The sequence below is a fragment of the Pelobates fuscus genome, chromosome 1, assembly GCF_036172605.1.
Source record: "Pelobates fuscus isolate aPelFus1 chromosome 1, aPelFus1.pri, whole genome shotgun sequence".
NCBI classification, from domain to species: Eukaryota; Metazoa; Chordata; class Amphibia; order Anura; family Pelobatidae; genus Pelobates; species Pelobates fuscus.
The window spans coordinates 262,188,506-262,204,673 of record NC_086317.1 but is presented as its reverse complement, the minus strand read 5'-3'; the positions used below and the strand labels follow the sequence as shown (position 1 = coordinate 262,204,673).

The following is a 16,168-nucleotide window of genomic DNA, read 5'->3' as shown; positions in this document are numbered from 1 at the left end:
TCCCGGTGGGCCAGTCCGCGCCCCCCCAGATGTTGCGCCCGGTGCGGCCGGCCCCCCCTGCACTCACCACGCTACGCCTCTGGTGTTGAGCAAAAATTGAAACTCAGGACCAATTGAAACTCAGGCAGTTTATTTCCTCTAAATGTCTCTTCTAGTGATACTTTTCTTCTTAAAGTGCAATGGCAACTAAGTCCTGTGCCTCTTCCCACTCCCTATGGTTTCCTCAGGGAACTATAGCATTTTCCAGTTGGATTCCCTGTCCATTTCATACCACTGTATTTATTTATGATGCATCAGTGCCGGACACTATAGCCATCAGAACAACTATAGCTTAATGTACTCCTCATATGGCTACTAGATGTGCTTCCTGGGGCAGTGTTGCACAGTGAGCAGCACTGATATTTATTGTCTCCACCTTCTGCATGGAGCATTTTTCTCCTTGCTCATTGAACAATTTTTTCATCTCTTCTTACCTTCTGAACCCCTTTTGAGCATTTCGCCACTTTTGAATAACCTTCTTGTGTATCTCCATTTGTGATCCCACACTTATCCGGATCTAGATAATAGTGCAGAGAGCAGGCCTTAGGTCTGTTAGCTAAATAGCCAATACCCTCTGAAGAAGTATTTTTCAATTAACCAGTCAGAGGCCGGAGTAGTGGAAGCATAGGATCATGTCTTTAATGCAATAGAGATACTTTAATGCAAACTGGTTCTGAGAGACAGAGACTTTAAATTTGTTTCATATATATTCAAGTTATCAGTGACAAATAAATGTTAGTTACATCCCCTTTCTACCTTTTCTCACAATATAATACAATATAATACACATACTCTTTGTTGGCACTTATTTTACAAGGAGAATGAGGGAGGAAGAGCAAATACATCTGTTGAACCCTTGAGTGCAACAAGTATCAAGTGAAAATATTGCTGATTTTGTCTATTAACTCTTCTATTACCAAGCAGAAGGTTTATTCAATATATCAGTTGGATTGCAATGGTTTGCATTTTAGAGTTACTAAACTATATGGATATTTGCCATAGGCCTTAAATCTTGTCTAGTCTATCAAGTCAGCTCCAGGATCTCAGCAAGCAAGGCGGATAGAGAGAGGACGGGATAGGATGTTCACTTCCTTCCCTCAGTTTGCATACTGTTTTGAGGTAACACTGAAAAATTGGACAAAGGAACATGAATATTTTTTTGACAATCCATGCTACAATGAGTGACAGGGAGGAAGGCAGGTGTTCCCCAACCTGCCCTGTAACCCTTGTCCTACTTGTCACTTGAGGTGGACACATGACTCAGAGCACTCCACAGTAGCTTCCTAAAATATTTTGCTGCACTATGGCCTAACTTCAATCACCATCTTCGAGGGCTATGAAACTAATTGTAATAAGAGATCAATGAAAATGTAATGACCCAGCAAAGTGAGAGAAGCTACTTCTCTGGATATGTTTAATCTAAGACTCAGGACCTACATGTTCCCTCAACGTTTTAAGACCAATAGCTCTCAACACAAACTCTGCTCATCTAGAACTATTATGTATACTGATACTTCTTAAGTCCATGTTTAGGAAACATGCTATATGTCAGTGGTTCCCAAACCAGTGTTCACGGCTCACAAATAATCCAGGATTTATGTATTTCCCTGTTTTACTCCAATGGAGATACTGACAAAACCTGGACTGTTGGTGGGTCTTGAGGACTGGTTTGGGTTTGTTATAAGTTATTTATATTGTCATTGTTTTCATAATCTGACATGCATACAATTGCATATAACCTAGTCTATAACCCTTTAGTGTACAACTCAAGGTCCAGAAAATTTATTCTGTTTATGTTTGTGTCCTGTTTGTTTTTGCTTCAGTGCATTTGCTTAGGTTTTAGTTTAAAGGATAATCTGTAACTCCTGTGTTGTCTTAAGCAAACAGCTAAAATAGATTTTTCATGTGATTTCACTATTTTAAAAAAAAATGCACGATTCTGTCAATTCAATGCTATTTCAGCCTTGAAAAATAGTCATAAGCTATTCATCTGGAAGCTACACCTCAATGACGAGGCTAAATGTAATCACCATGGTTGCATCGTTATGGGTTACAAACAGACACACTACGTCATTTTAGCCTTTCTCAATTTTATTCTTGTTGAATAAAATTCCTCACTCACACACTTTTACATTTTGTCTGCAAAGGGTAAACATTCTGGTTGGAAATGTAGCTTAAGCATTGATGGTGTTCAGAGAAGAAGATAAATTACTGGCATATCTTACAATGTAGATTAAATACTAATGGATGCAATGACACATCAGTTGAGACTTAACCTCAACAAATTAATCTCATGTGAAATTAGATTACAACATGCACGGTTGTGCTTTGATGCAGCAAAAGGATTAGCATGTTGCCATAATATTTGACTAACTCACCCGTCCCCATATATAAATATGAGAAGGCTGAGAAAGGGTGCCTTCCGGTTAGTATCACTCGAGTCTGAAACAAGTGTTAGCTCATGTGCGCCATTCTAGTTTCTAACAAAACCATAGCATACCGGCCGCACATAGATGGAGAATTGAGAACTGAAATGCTTACATGTCCTCCTTGAATTAGAGATATATGTACTATACTTGATTATTTTGGCCTTCTTTGGACTTCAAAAGTGAGTTGAAGCTAACACTTCTGTAACTGATACCCCTCTATGTCTCTTACGCAGAGAGGACTTTTTGGCATTGTGGAACGGGATTGCCCTTCTGGATGAAATCCATCTTATATCCAAATGGTATATGTTCCTTTTGTAATGTAAACAGATGTGTTTTGTTTTGTTTGTTTTTTTAAGATCAGAACCCTTACAACTGAAAAAAAAAAAAAAAACAGATACCCCAGATAGCTGAATGGAGCCTCAGTATCTTTGAAGGTATAGTTGAACAGGGGGAGAGATATCTGTTAACTAATCCAGCCACCAGCAACAGGAGTTCTTTTTTTATGACTAAGGCTCTGTCGGTTTCAGCTACTGGATAGCTCCACTACGTTTACTAAAATCACGCACTAACAGTCTCCACTAGAATGTCTCACCTTTTGATTGTTTTAACCTCACACTTCATGCTGTCAGGTGTATTCCGTGTCTTTATCGTGACTATGGGACATAACATTTGCTTTGCTTTAAATAAATTTACATCCGTTAGTAATTGTGATTTTCTTTTTTTTTTTCTGGACTTTTGCTATTGCTGCCTATATTGTACCACTTAGAGATGCCTATCTAGCTATTATTTCAAACCTTTATCTGTGCTTGTGTCATAGTGGCTACCATGAATTTCCACAATTCCATGCACTGCTTAAAGTACAGTCAGAATGAACAAAGAAACACTGTAGTGGTCACTGCGCTTTAGTGGTTATGGTGCCAGATGTGCCCTTATGCCCCCTTATTGAAAGTAGTCAAACTGTTTTAGAATGGTTTGAGTTCTTACCTGGCATCCACAGGGAGCTGCTCCCTGCCTTCCCTATTGGCAGAAGTGAGAGCCAGAAACTCAAGTTAGGAGTGTTAAGCCACGCAGTGCCGAGGTAGCAAATTGGCTGAGTGCATCAATTAACTAAGCCCTGTACTGCTAGGCTTATCTCAGGCACTCACTGAGCTAAATGGAGGCAGGGAGTGGTACCTTGCAAGCCCCAGATAAGAGGTTAAACCATCCTAAATGTAGTGATTTTGGTGCTTGGAATGTTCCTTTTACATCATTCTCTATTTGGATCTCCATGTCACATAACATGTTAAAAATCCAAAACATGAATAGATATCCAAACACTTCCTAATGCCACTCTATTGAAATGTGCTCTAATGCACATTTGTCTGTATAATTTAAATAAGTGTGATCAATATACATGTGCAATTGGTTTTGTTCCAAATTGAATTTCATTTGAATTCATCCAAATGTGGCAATTCGAAAGTGTCTGAATTTCAGAATCAACAAAAACTGAAACAAAACAAAAACAAATAAGTGTGTGTATAGTGAATGCAGTGTGTGTGTATTTTTGTAATGTGTGTATAGTGAATGTAGTGTGTGTTTGTGTAGTGTGTATATAATGAATGCAGAGTGTGTGTTTGTGTATAGTTGATTATCTTTGGTTTATGTTTGGATAGTTAAAGCTATTTGTCTTTGAATACGCGAAGCAGTGTTCCCCTCCCAAACCACTTCAAACAATTAGAGTAATTTTGATTAAATTGTTATTGAAAAATAAAAATAAAATCATAAAATAAAATAAAAAACAGTATTGTAGGGACTTATTTTTATATACAATTTGTAGTTATAGACAACTATTAACCCCTTAAGACCGCAGGACGTACTATGCCGTCCTTATTTTGGTGGCTCTAAAAGCCGCAGGACGGCATAGTACGCCCTGCGATCTTATGTACTTACCCGGTCGCCGGCGATCCCACGCCGGCGATCGCGGTATGGGGGACTTACCTGGGAGCCCAGGGAGTCCCCCTGCGTCCTCTTCAGCCGCCCAGGGCCATGTGATCGCGAGGTCCTTGCGAGGACCCCGCGATCACATGGACAGCATAGCCGTCCAAGGCATTGCCAGCAGGGGGAGTGCCTGTAATGACAGGTACTCCCCCTGCTGTCTGAAAAAAAAATAAAAAATGTTAAAACAGTGTAAAATTAAATTATATATACTTAGATCATATATATATTTATTATATATATGATCTAAGTATATATATACACACATATACACACATACACATAAATATGCATACACTGTCTACGTGTATTTTAATATTAATATATACATAATTATATATATATATTAATATCAAAATACACGTACAATGATATTGATTAAATATATATATAATTTATATTCATTATATATATATTTATATAATAAAAAATAAATAAATATATAAATACGTTAAAAAAATAAATAAAAAAATAATAAAAAAAAAATAGATAAAAAATATATAAACATGCGTAATTTCGTTCTAACTGTATTTTAAAATTAATATATATATATTGATATCAAAATACATGTAGAACGAAATAATATATATATCTATATACATAAGTATATACGTATATATCACTATGTATATACCTATATATAAATAAAAATAATTAAAAAAAATTATATACATATATACACACATATATATATACACACATATATATATAATAATTCTACGCATATATTTATGTAATAATTTTACATAATTGGGTCATTTTATTAATTACAATTTGCAGGACCTGCCTGCCAACCCAGGCCAAAAGTTCAGGGAATTACATTGTCTAGCACTATATTTAACTCTGTAACTTTCCAAGACACCATGAAACCTGTACATGGGGGGTACTGTTTTACTCGGAAGACTTCGCTGAACACAAATATTAGTGTTTCAAAACAGTAAAATATATTACAACGACGATATCGTCAGTGACAGTGACATTTTTTGCATTTTTCACACACAAATGGCACTTACACTGCCGATATAATTGTTGTGATACGTTTTACTGTTTTGAAACACTAATATTTGTGTTCAGCGAAGTCTCCTGAGTATAACAGTACCCCTCATGTACAGGTTTTATGGTGTTTTCAAAAGTTACAGAGTCAAATATAAGGTTTGCGTTTCAGTTTTTTCACATTAAAATTCGCCAGGTTGCCTTTGAGACCGTATGGTAGCCCAGGAATGAAAATTATCCCCATGATGGCATACCATTTGCAATAGTAGACAACCCAGGGTATTGCAAATAGGGTATGTTCAGTTTTTTTAGTAGCCACTTAGTCACAAACACTGGCCAAAATTTGCGTTCAAATTAGTTTTTTGCATTTTCAAATATTAACACTAACTTTGGCCAGTGTTTGTGACCAAGTGGCTACTAAAAAAGACTGTACATACTCAATTTGCAATACCTTAGGTTGTCTACTTTTGCAAATGGTATGCCATCATGGGGGTAATTCTTATTTCTGGGCTACCATATGGTCTCAAAGGCAACGTAACCAATCTGGCGAATTTCAATGTAAAAAAACTGAAATATGTAACACGCTATATTTGACCCTGTAACTTCCCAAAACACCATAAAACCTGTACATAGGGGGTACTGTTTTACACGCGAGACATCGCTGAATACAAATATGTGTATTGTATTGCAGTAAAAGCAAACAGTATTATGACATTCACAGTTAGAATGTCACGTAGAACTAAAAAAATTTAAAACAATCTTATTTTCTCCCATTTTTTAAATTTTTTTTCATATTAAATTATGTTCCATACCTAAATATTTGATGTTAAACGAAAGCCCCGTTTCCCCTGAATAAAATGATATATAATAATGGGGGGTGCATTTAATATGAAAGAGGTGAATTATGGTTGGACAGACATATAGCGCAAATGCCAGGTTTTGTTTACGTTTTTTTGGATCACAACTTGTACATTTGGCTGCGGTCTTAAGGGGTTAAGGATAAATAAACCCAAGACATTTGATGTGCCTATTTACTTTATAAGGATACCACTAAGCAGTGATGTCATCATGCATCATAATAATCTGAGAGTATCTAACAAGAGTTTGAACAATCTGAAGCCAGTCAGTGTGGAGCTGGGACTACAGGGTAAACAGGAACTCATCAGAACAAACCAAAACCTTCTGGATAATCTGCTGCATGGACCTAAACAGGATCGGAAGAGGATGGTAATGTATGGGGTAAATGATTCATACGAAATACATTGAATACAGATCCAGGGACAGACTTGTAACCGATCGCCTTAATATGGGGTCAGGAAGGAGTTTTTTACTTGGATATTTTACCCATTGTATGTCCAAGTTTTTTCGCCTTCCTCTGGATCACTAATTCACTAAATATTGAATTGTAGCAAATTTATTTGACCAGTTTAATCACTAAATACCAAATTGTATCCACATGTGTTTTTGTATTGTTGTAACTCTTAAAATAATATATATAAAAAAATAAAATATATATAAAAAATAATTTATATAAAAGCTTGGTACAAATGTATTAAAGGCAAACACTCTAAATAAAATTAGAAGACTGGATTCATTATATAGCTACTTTTTAATTACGTAGGTTACAAAAATAATATTTCATTGATGAATTGCCATATATAACTGAAACTAAATATATATTATCCTCATGCTTCTGTAAATATGCAGTCACAAATATAGTGCCATGTCCCAATAGTAGGGAAAAAGCATATTATGATTTCTAATAATAATAATAATAAGTCCATTCTGACCACATCTCATCACATTTTAAACCACAGCTTTGCACTATATATTTTTATGATGAAACTTGGCAGCATTTACTCATGAGTTAGCTCCTCCCCTCACAGCAGAAAGGACAGAAAATAGAACTCTGAAATTGGTATAAATAGATTGATCCCCTCCCCAACAGGCAGTCTTATATTCCTGTCCTTCATAGCAGTTTGGAAGGAGTATGATTATGCAGGCCTAGATTTTTCTTCTATGCTCACCAGGCCAGTATTTTGTGTCCCTGCCAGGGTTCAGCCTCTAAGCCCTAAAGACCCAGCAAAATCACATCTCTATGAGTTGCTAGCCTGGGTACCTCCTTTCATGACCTGGGGTCAGACTCAATCGATCCCTCAGGGATTAAAAACAGTCCATTGCATACATGCCAGGGTTCAGCCTCTTATCCCTGAAGACCCAGCAACAGCATATCTCTCTGAGCCGCCAGCCTGGGTACCCCCTTTAGTGACCTGGGGTCTGACCCAATTCCCTCCTTCAGGGGATGAAAGCAGTCCATACATGAAGCCATGCCAGGGTTCAGCCTCTTATCCCTGAAGACCCAGCAACAGCATATCTCTCTGAGCCGCCAGCCTGGGTACCCCCTTTAGTGAACGGGGCTCTGACCCAACTCTCTCTCTCATAAGATGACAGTGGTCCACTGCATACAGGAGGTCAAACCAGGGCTCAGCCTCTTATCCCTGAAGACCCAATAAACAGCACTTCCATAAGGTGACTACCTGGATATGCCGTAGGTTTGTTTAAAACCTTCCCCCACTGGTGGTGACGAATGGCATGTTCTTTCAAACAAATAGGTGATATTTAGGAGGTTTCTGTTGTGAGCATTTAGAAACGTTTATTGCAATTTACAAAAGAGCGCTGATAATGCAACAATGCATTTACAAAAATAGTGCTGAAAATGCAGTGATGCATTTTACTAAAGAGTGCTGATAATGCAATGATGCATTTTACAAAAGAGTGCTAATAATGCAATTTACAAAAGAGCGCTGATAATGCAATGATGCATTTTACTAAAAAGTGCTGATAATGCAATGATGCATTTTACAAGAGTGCTAATAATGCAATTTACAAAAGAGTGCTGATAATGCAATGATGCATTTACAAAAGAGTGCTAATAATGCAATTTACAAAAGAGTGCTGATAATGGATATCCTGATTGTATCAAGTCTGCCTGAATACCACAGTCCTGGAGACAGAGAAGAGGCCAATACCCTTGGTAATAGAAAGCTTCCCTGGGTGACTGAGCCAATTGTTCCTGTACACCCAGGGCATATCAAGGGTGAGTGCTTGTGTAGTGATAATATATACATACCAGCAAGCGCTCCACTCATTTACTGATGTTGGAGTCGTTATCAGTTCTGGTGTGGTGTAAGGAACGAACCAATCCAAGTGTTGTAGCAGCTTATTCGGAGTAGCTTTCTATTATTCATTATTTGTTTGTAAGAGCCTCTTTTATCACAGATAGGTTCTATAACATGGTCTCCATACTGTAGTGAATAACCCTGTGAATATTCAAATTCACTCAAAACAGCCAAGCTGTGACTAGTTACTCTGCCCACATTTTGTCATCAGACTTTAATTTGTTACAAATCAAAATTTAATGATTAAAACTGTTCATGAAGATTGTTTTCCTTTTCTATAAAAGGTTTTTTTTTTCTTCATTATAAATAAATAAATACAATTTAAAGAAAATATTTTTTTGTTGATCATGTTCTTTCAATGTAAAACAACTCCATGGCCCATTTACTACATGGTTTAAACACCAGAGGCACTACAGCATGTTTATTGTACCCAGGGCCGGATTAACATAGGGGCTGATGGAGCTGCAGCTCCAGGCCCATGCCTATGAAATTTTTTTGGCTACTCTTCACATGCTCTTGCTTAAGTATGGAAACCTAAGAGGGATGTAGGTGAACAAAACTGGTGTGGAGTGGCTGACAAGGAAGTTAGTTGAGTTGAAGCTGTGTTTGCGCATTACTTGCTCCTAGACTGCACAACAAGAGCTTCTGCCTGCTAGTAAGAAGGTTAGTAGAGGAATGGACCCATTGACGTATTTGCCGCGAGGCAAACTTGGCATTTGCCTTGGGCGGCAATTTCCAGGGGGCGGCAAAAAATGGCGCCCCCAAATGCCCAGGCAAATACCTTGTTTGCCTCGATTTCTGGGAGCCCTAGACCTTTGGGCTCCCCCGTGGCGGGCGAGCGGTGAGGGAGCACTTTCCCCTCAACTCTCTGCTCAGCTTCCTCGTGCAACCCGCAATGATGCCTGGAGACAGAATATGACATCATATTCTGGCTCCCGGTATCACTCTGCGGCGTGCAAGGGAACTGAGCAGAGAGATCAGGGGAAATTGCTCCCTCGCCGGCCGCCCACCCACCCACCTGCCTGGACGTCCGGCCACCTCTCTGCTCAGCAGCCCCACTGGACCCCAGATGAGAAATCCACCCAGTTATCCCAAACATAGGGGTATATACTGATATATGCATACACTCGTTGACACACTCTCACATACACTAATAAAAGGAGATATATTCACTAGAGGAAAGCAAAGGGATAGGATGGCAGGATCTTCTGAATAAAATCTTATAGTTAAAATCAGGAAGGTCCAATTATGGTTAAAAATAACTAACTTTATTTAAAAAAAAGATTAAAACCATAATAGGAATAAGCACTAATGCATTTCGCCAAAGATTACAGGCTTTCACACTTTGAGACCCAATGCATTGGCCTTCTTCTATGACACATGGAGTATACAGCCCCCCTGAATATAAAAGAGTGTTGACACTGTTGGTGCCAAAAGGATAACGCAGGCCTTTGATCCTTTCAAGATTGTTTGACAAAATAGTATTAAAAGAAGAAACAGATTAGAGCAAAACATATGGTCTAGGATAAGGGGGATCACTGCTGAGAATCCTTCCAGGTTACTGTGTGGTATTGGGATTCACACAAAACACTTAAATAATTGATTTTATTAACATTTTACCTTCTGGCTGCTTATGCAGCCTGATGGACAAATTATTTATTTGATTTAGTTAAAGGGACACTATAGTCACCAGAACAACTACAGCTTATTGTAATGATTCTGGTGAGTAGAATCATTCCCTTCAGGCTTTTTGCAGTAAACATGGTCTTTTCAGAGAAAATGCAGTGTTTACATTATAGCCTAGTGATAACTCCACTGGCCCAGGGGAGGACTGACCGGTCGGCACTTCGGACGTGGTCCAAGGGCCCGGCCTGGAGGGTGGCCCGCTGCGCCAGTGCACTGTGCGTGCAGCCGTGCACATAACATAATGTGCATGAACTGCAAAGTTATTCACCCAGCTATCGGGGCCCGGCAGCCGGCGCAGCGCTACTTACCTTAGTATAGGAGGAGGGGCCCGGTCCTGTACGCAGAGGCGCGTTGCCTGCACGGGACCGGATTTCATTGTAAGGCAAACAGTGTGCGGAAGGATTCACACATTTGTCAGACATCTTTAGTAGCCAGGCCAGTAGCCAGCCAGCCCAAAGGCCTACAGTCAGCCACAGGCCAGTAGCCAGCCACAGCACACAGGCCTACAGCCAGCCCACAGGCCTACAGCCAGCCAGCCCACAGGTCAGTATCCAGCCAGCCCACAGGCCAGTAGCCAGCCACAGCCCACAGGCCTACAGCCAGCCACAGGCCTACAGCCAACCACAGGCCTACAGCTAGCCACAGCCCACAGGTCTACAGCCAGCCACAGTCCACAGGCCAGCAGCCACCCACAGGCCAACAGCCAGCCACATGCCAGCAGCCACCCACAGGCCATCCACAGCCAACAGGCCAGCCCACAGGCCAGCAGCCGCCCACAGGCCAGCCACAGGCCAGCAGCCGCCCACAGGCCAGCAGCCAGCCACAGCCCACAGGCCAGCCACAGCCCACAGGCCAGCAGCCAGCCACAGGCCAGCAGCCGGCTACAGGCCAGCAGCCAGCCCACAGGCTTACAGCCAGCAAGCCCACAGCCTACCAGCAAGCCACAGGCCTACAGCCATCAAGCCCACAGCCTGCCAGCTGTAGCCAGCAAGCCACAGGCCTACAGCCAGCAAGCCCACAGCCTGCCAGCCACAGCCAGCAAGCCCACAGCCTGCAAGCCGCAGCCAGCAAGCCCACAGCCCTACAGCCAGCAAGCCCACAGCCTGCCAGCTGCAGCCAGCAAGCCACCAGCCAGCAAGCCCACAGCCTGCCGGCCGTAGCCAGCAAGCCCACAGACTGCCAGACAGCAACCGTAATTGAGGTAAGAGGAGCCAACTTGCACTTGTCTTGGTTTGTGCATTTGTTAATTATTTTGCACAGTTTGGTTTTTGCATTTGTTAATTAAATGACACTTGTTTATAACATATTGCACTTTTGTTCCTTGTGTCTAAAGATTGTGTAGGGTGTGGCTGGAGGCGGGGCATGGAGGCGGGACAAGGGTATTTTTCCCTGGTGGTCCAATGTCTTTAATCCCTGGTGGTCCGGTGTTGCTGTCTCTCCAATTTGCCCCGAGAGGCAGAGAGCCAGCACAATCTGCATCTCTATGAGGAGATGCTTATTGGCCAGGGCTGTGTTTGACTTGTGCTGGCTCTGTCCCTGATCTGCCTTCTTGACAGTATCAGCCAATCCTATGGAGAACTATTGTGATTGGCTCAGACCACCACTTCTTATGATGTCAGCAAACAGCAGGCAGACATGGGCAGAGTCAGCAGCTGCAGACTTCAATACAAGTAAGATTTTACTATTTAGGGAGGCAAGAGGGAGCCAGGAGGGCTAGATGGTAGTTTTAACATGGAAGGGTCAGGAATACATGTTTGTATTCCTGACCCTATAGTGTTTCTTTAACTACTTGTTTGTAATTGGAACTCCTCAATTCTTCCCTTTAATTAACAAATGTAGAGGCAGTTTGATTTTTATCCCACTGCTACAAAATCTTGGCAATTCAATTTGTTTTATTTTTCAGTTGAACTGTATTTCACTGAACAGAAATTCACAAATTTAGAGACCGTTGACAACTGTGCCTTACATGTTGTCTGAAGCAAATAACTAAAATAAATCTTTTATCTGATTTCAATATCAGCCTTGAAAAATAGTTGTGAGCCATTCATCTGGCATTATGAACAAAGTATAAGAAAGAGTTTATCAGAACAATGATAAAAGGCTACCATACTTCCCAACTTTGCAACAGCTGGACCAGGATGGGAAAAGGCCTTCCTAAAGGCTGTTCTCTGGGTTCCTCAGATGCGGGACGCCAGCTAACAAAATCGGCATGCTGGGATAGGACCCTAAAATCTGGAATGTCACACCAAAAGCGAAACAGTTCGGAGGCATTGGTTACAACTTTATAGCAAATCAAAAGTGGTGGTTTAGAGCATAATCAAAGTGCTCCACACCCAGAGTGTTTAGTCAGTGCCCATGTGAGAAACAAAAAAAGGTTAATGCTAAGAAACGCCCAACGCGCGTTTCGGTGCCTATGTCATGCACCTTCGTCAGGGACCCTTTTTCTTTCTCTACCATGTCTGTCTAGTTAGCTGAAAAGGGAGAGAGGCTTTATAAAGCATTTGTCAGTACATTTAGCACTGACCTCTTATTCTGTCCTATATTTCTCTCTCCCTATACTGCTTTATCTTCTGTTTGCAGCACTAGGACCCTTGGTATACAGTTTTATTTTTTAATTTCTATTTTGTGTATATTTTCGTTTGATTTAACTGTATATCTGCAAGGGAGCTGAGGACCTATACTATACCATTAAGTATTAGGTTTTAGCCCTAGTTTCTAGGAGGCAATGGATGTACATACATGGCTGGGTAGGCATTAGGGGCAGGGATATGGATATATTTATTTAATAATTAACATTAAAGGACTCCTTAGTTTTTATTTTTATTTTATTTTTTCCCTCTATCCCATAATAGACCTCTGCACTTTGCCTATATCCCAGGCCTATCGGACAGTAGAGATTGGAGTTTTTGTATATACTTCATTTAATTTAATTTAAGTTATTTATTTACATCTTTTGTGGCACCTTCCTCCCTGGCTTGGGTGATCCAGCCATTAGCATTTGTATACACCTTTATTTTCCAAGTAGCTATACGTATATCCAGGCATGCTTAGGGTCTCATTACTTGGTTTAGTTTGAGACCCTTAGCAATTGTTTCTTTCTGTTTTGCAGTTAATTACACTATGTATTATATTGTGTGTATTACACTGTATAGTATTGTGTATGTTATACTGTATTTGGTTTTGTGTGTATTACACTGTATTATCTAATGTGTATTACACTGTATTCATTATATTGTGTGTATTGCACTGTATAATATAGTGTACATTATACAGTAATTATTATATTGTGTGTATTACACTGTATTATATTGTATTATACCGTATAATATTGTGTACATTATACAGTAATTATTATATTGCGTGTATTATACTGTATTTATTAAATTGTGTGTTCAGGGATTTCTCGCTTTATGAACTCCCACTTTATAAACTCCTGACTTTATGAACTTTTTCCTGGATGTGCCGCCATTTTGTTTCACTGCCATTTTGCGTCAGCAGTCCGCGAGTCAGGACCAAGATGCATGCTTTGGAGCACGAACAAAAAGAGAAGAAGAATTTGTGGCCAAGAGTAGACAAGAAGAGAGAAGAGGATGAGGAATGCAGTTCCTTAAGATAAAGGCAAGTCTAAAACACGGGTTAAGACTGTACTGTAGTCTTTCTGCACTTTCATGGGCATACCTGTAATATTTTTGCACTACGTACTATTGAGTAGAGATTTTTCTTGATTTGTCTGTGTGTGTCTGACATTGCTGTGTCTGTGTGTGTTTGCCATTGTGCCATGTTTTGGGAGAAGGAAGAGAGTTTGAGATCTGTAAAAATAAAAGGAGTAACAGAAAAGTGCTAAAAAAGGAGATGCAAGTTTGAAAGTAAGAAAGGAAAAGGAGGAGTGTTTGAGAGAGGTGTAAAAAATAAAAGGAAAAGAAAAGTGATAAAGGAGAGGGGAAAGCTGATAAAGAAGAAAGTGAATAAGTAGGAGGGCTTAAGAGAGATGCCCCTATTCAACAATTGCAGCATGTCTCTTCATTGAATAGTATGAGGATTGATAATCATTTGATGAAGATTTCAATACAGAATGTATTCATTTAATGTTCCTACAACACATATGTATTTGCTTTGCTTTCAGTTTGTATTTGGACTTCATAATTTAGGTTTTCAATTGTAAAATTTGTTGATCAGGAACGGAACCCATGTTTATTACATTGTGTCTATGGGAAATTAGTTCTCACTTTATGAACTAGGCTTCGGAACCAATTAGTTTGTAAAGTCAGTAACTACACAATTGTACTCCAACTTTATTTTTTCCATTGAGAAAACTATTGGCTATTCTGTGCGGTCCTATTGTAGGACTTGTGTTTTGGACACTACAATTGACCATTTATTTTATTCTTTCTTGTGTGCGTGTGCGTATGTTTAATTACAAGTATATTTAGCCCCAATTTTGGGACGTTTTAATATTATAGATTAAAAGTGAAGTTTTGTTTCATCCAATTTAATCCATTCTTCAACCATCATTACTGATATTCCCCTGTCTCCTTACAAATTTAGTACTGCTACCTCCAATTCCTTTTTCTTTTTTCAGTCAGGAACTACCTGTATTACACTGTATTATACTGTGTACATTATACATTATTTATTATATTGTATGAATTACACTGTATTTATTATATTGTGGGTATTACACATTATTATATTGTGTACATTATACAGTAATTATTATATTGTGTGTATTACAATGTATTATATTCTTTAAATTATACAGTATTGGGGTGTATGTATTACACGGTTATATTGTATGTATTTTATTTAGTGCTCTAGGTTTTGTGCTATCTGAATTGTACTTTGTTTATTATACAGTATGTATTATACTTTGTCATATTATACTGTATCATAAGTGATATTGTGTGTTTTATCCAGTGTTTTTATTTGCTATGCACATTAGCACACAGTCTGGATCGCTATGGAAACAGGCCGATGAGGGGGCGGGGTGTAAACTCTCTATATCAGTCAATCTTGCTCCGCCTACTCCCCGCTCTGACCACACCCCCTACGCCTGACTCCGCCCCCGGGAGCTCTCCAGCAGCAGCTCCTGCACGCTCCCCGTGTCACTGTGCTCTGTGTGACTGGAGAAGCTCGTCCTGCTGCTCCGTCATCCTCCAGCTCGGTGCAGAGGAATGAGAAGCGATGTCCGGCATGGCCAGCGAGGAGAAAAACTGCCGCAGGTTCCTGGAGCTTTTCCTAGGGGAGTTTAGGGGACCATTCGGGGAGGAGGACCCCATCCCGTTCCGGCCCCAGGCTGATCACATCATCCCGGAGGAGGTGGAAGGAGAGTGCCTGGACCTGTGCCTGCAGGAACTCTGCAAATAGTTAAGTCGTTCTAACAGTCACCTGGTACCCATGGCTGCCCTGTGCCAGGGGCAGGGAGGGAGTGTGGGATTTGGGGGGGGAATTAACTGCTATAAATAGATAATAGAGACTTTGTATGTATTATTAGCATGTGGCTGCATGAATGACTGTGACGGACAGGGGAGCTTCCCTGGGCACTCTTGGTACACCTGATGTTTCCGAGTTGCTTTTCACATGAAGCTCAATCAACCTTAAGGCTGGCTGACAGTCACTGGAAATGTAGTTCAAAAACGTGTGGGATGCTATGATTAACCAAGGTGAAAAGTACAATCTGAAGGAGCAAAACGACCCTTTGGAGAGTCACATTATTCAAAACAAGGTGTTTCAGCCGCTAGAAAGTACTGCGAGTTAAATAGAAGGTGATTGGAATGCGATGTGTCTTCCCAGCAGCATTCTGTCACACATACCAATAGATGATCTGCCTGGGTGGGGAGACAAAGAGCTACACTAACTTAATGATGGAGC

At 40.1% G+C, this 16,168-nt stretch overlaps 1 protein-coding gene across 1 annotated transcript in view; it reads left to right on the top strand.

Annotated features, from left to right (window-relative positions):
• Nucleotides 1–15,421: 15,421 nt before the first annotated feature.
• The window catches only part of PPM1E (protein phosphatase, Mg2+/Mn2+ dependent 1E), a 299,607-nt gene continuing 298,860 nt past the window's right edge, over nucleotides 15,422–16,168 (top strand). The window contains exon 1 of the mRNA XM_063456941.1: nucleotides 15,422–15,663. Within this exon, the coding sequence (XP_063313011.1) occupies nucleotides 15,482–15,663 (182 nt within the window). The 5' untranslated portion in view covers nucleotides 15,422–15,481. The remainder of the gene's footprint in view (nucleotides 15,664–16,168) is intronic.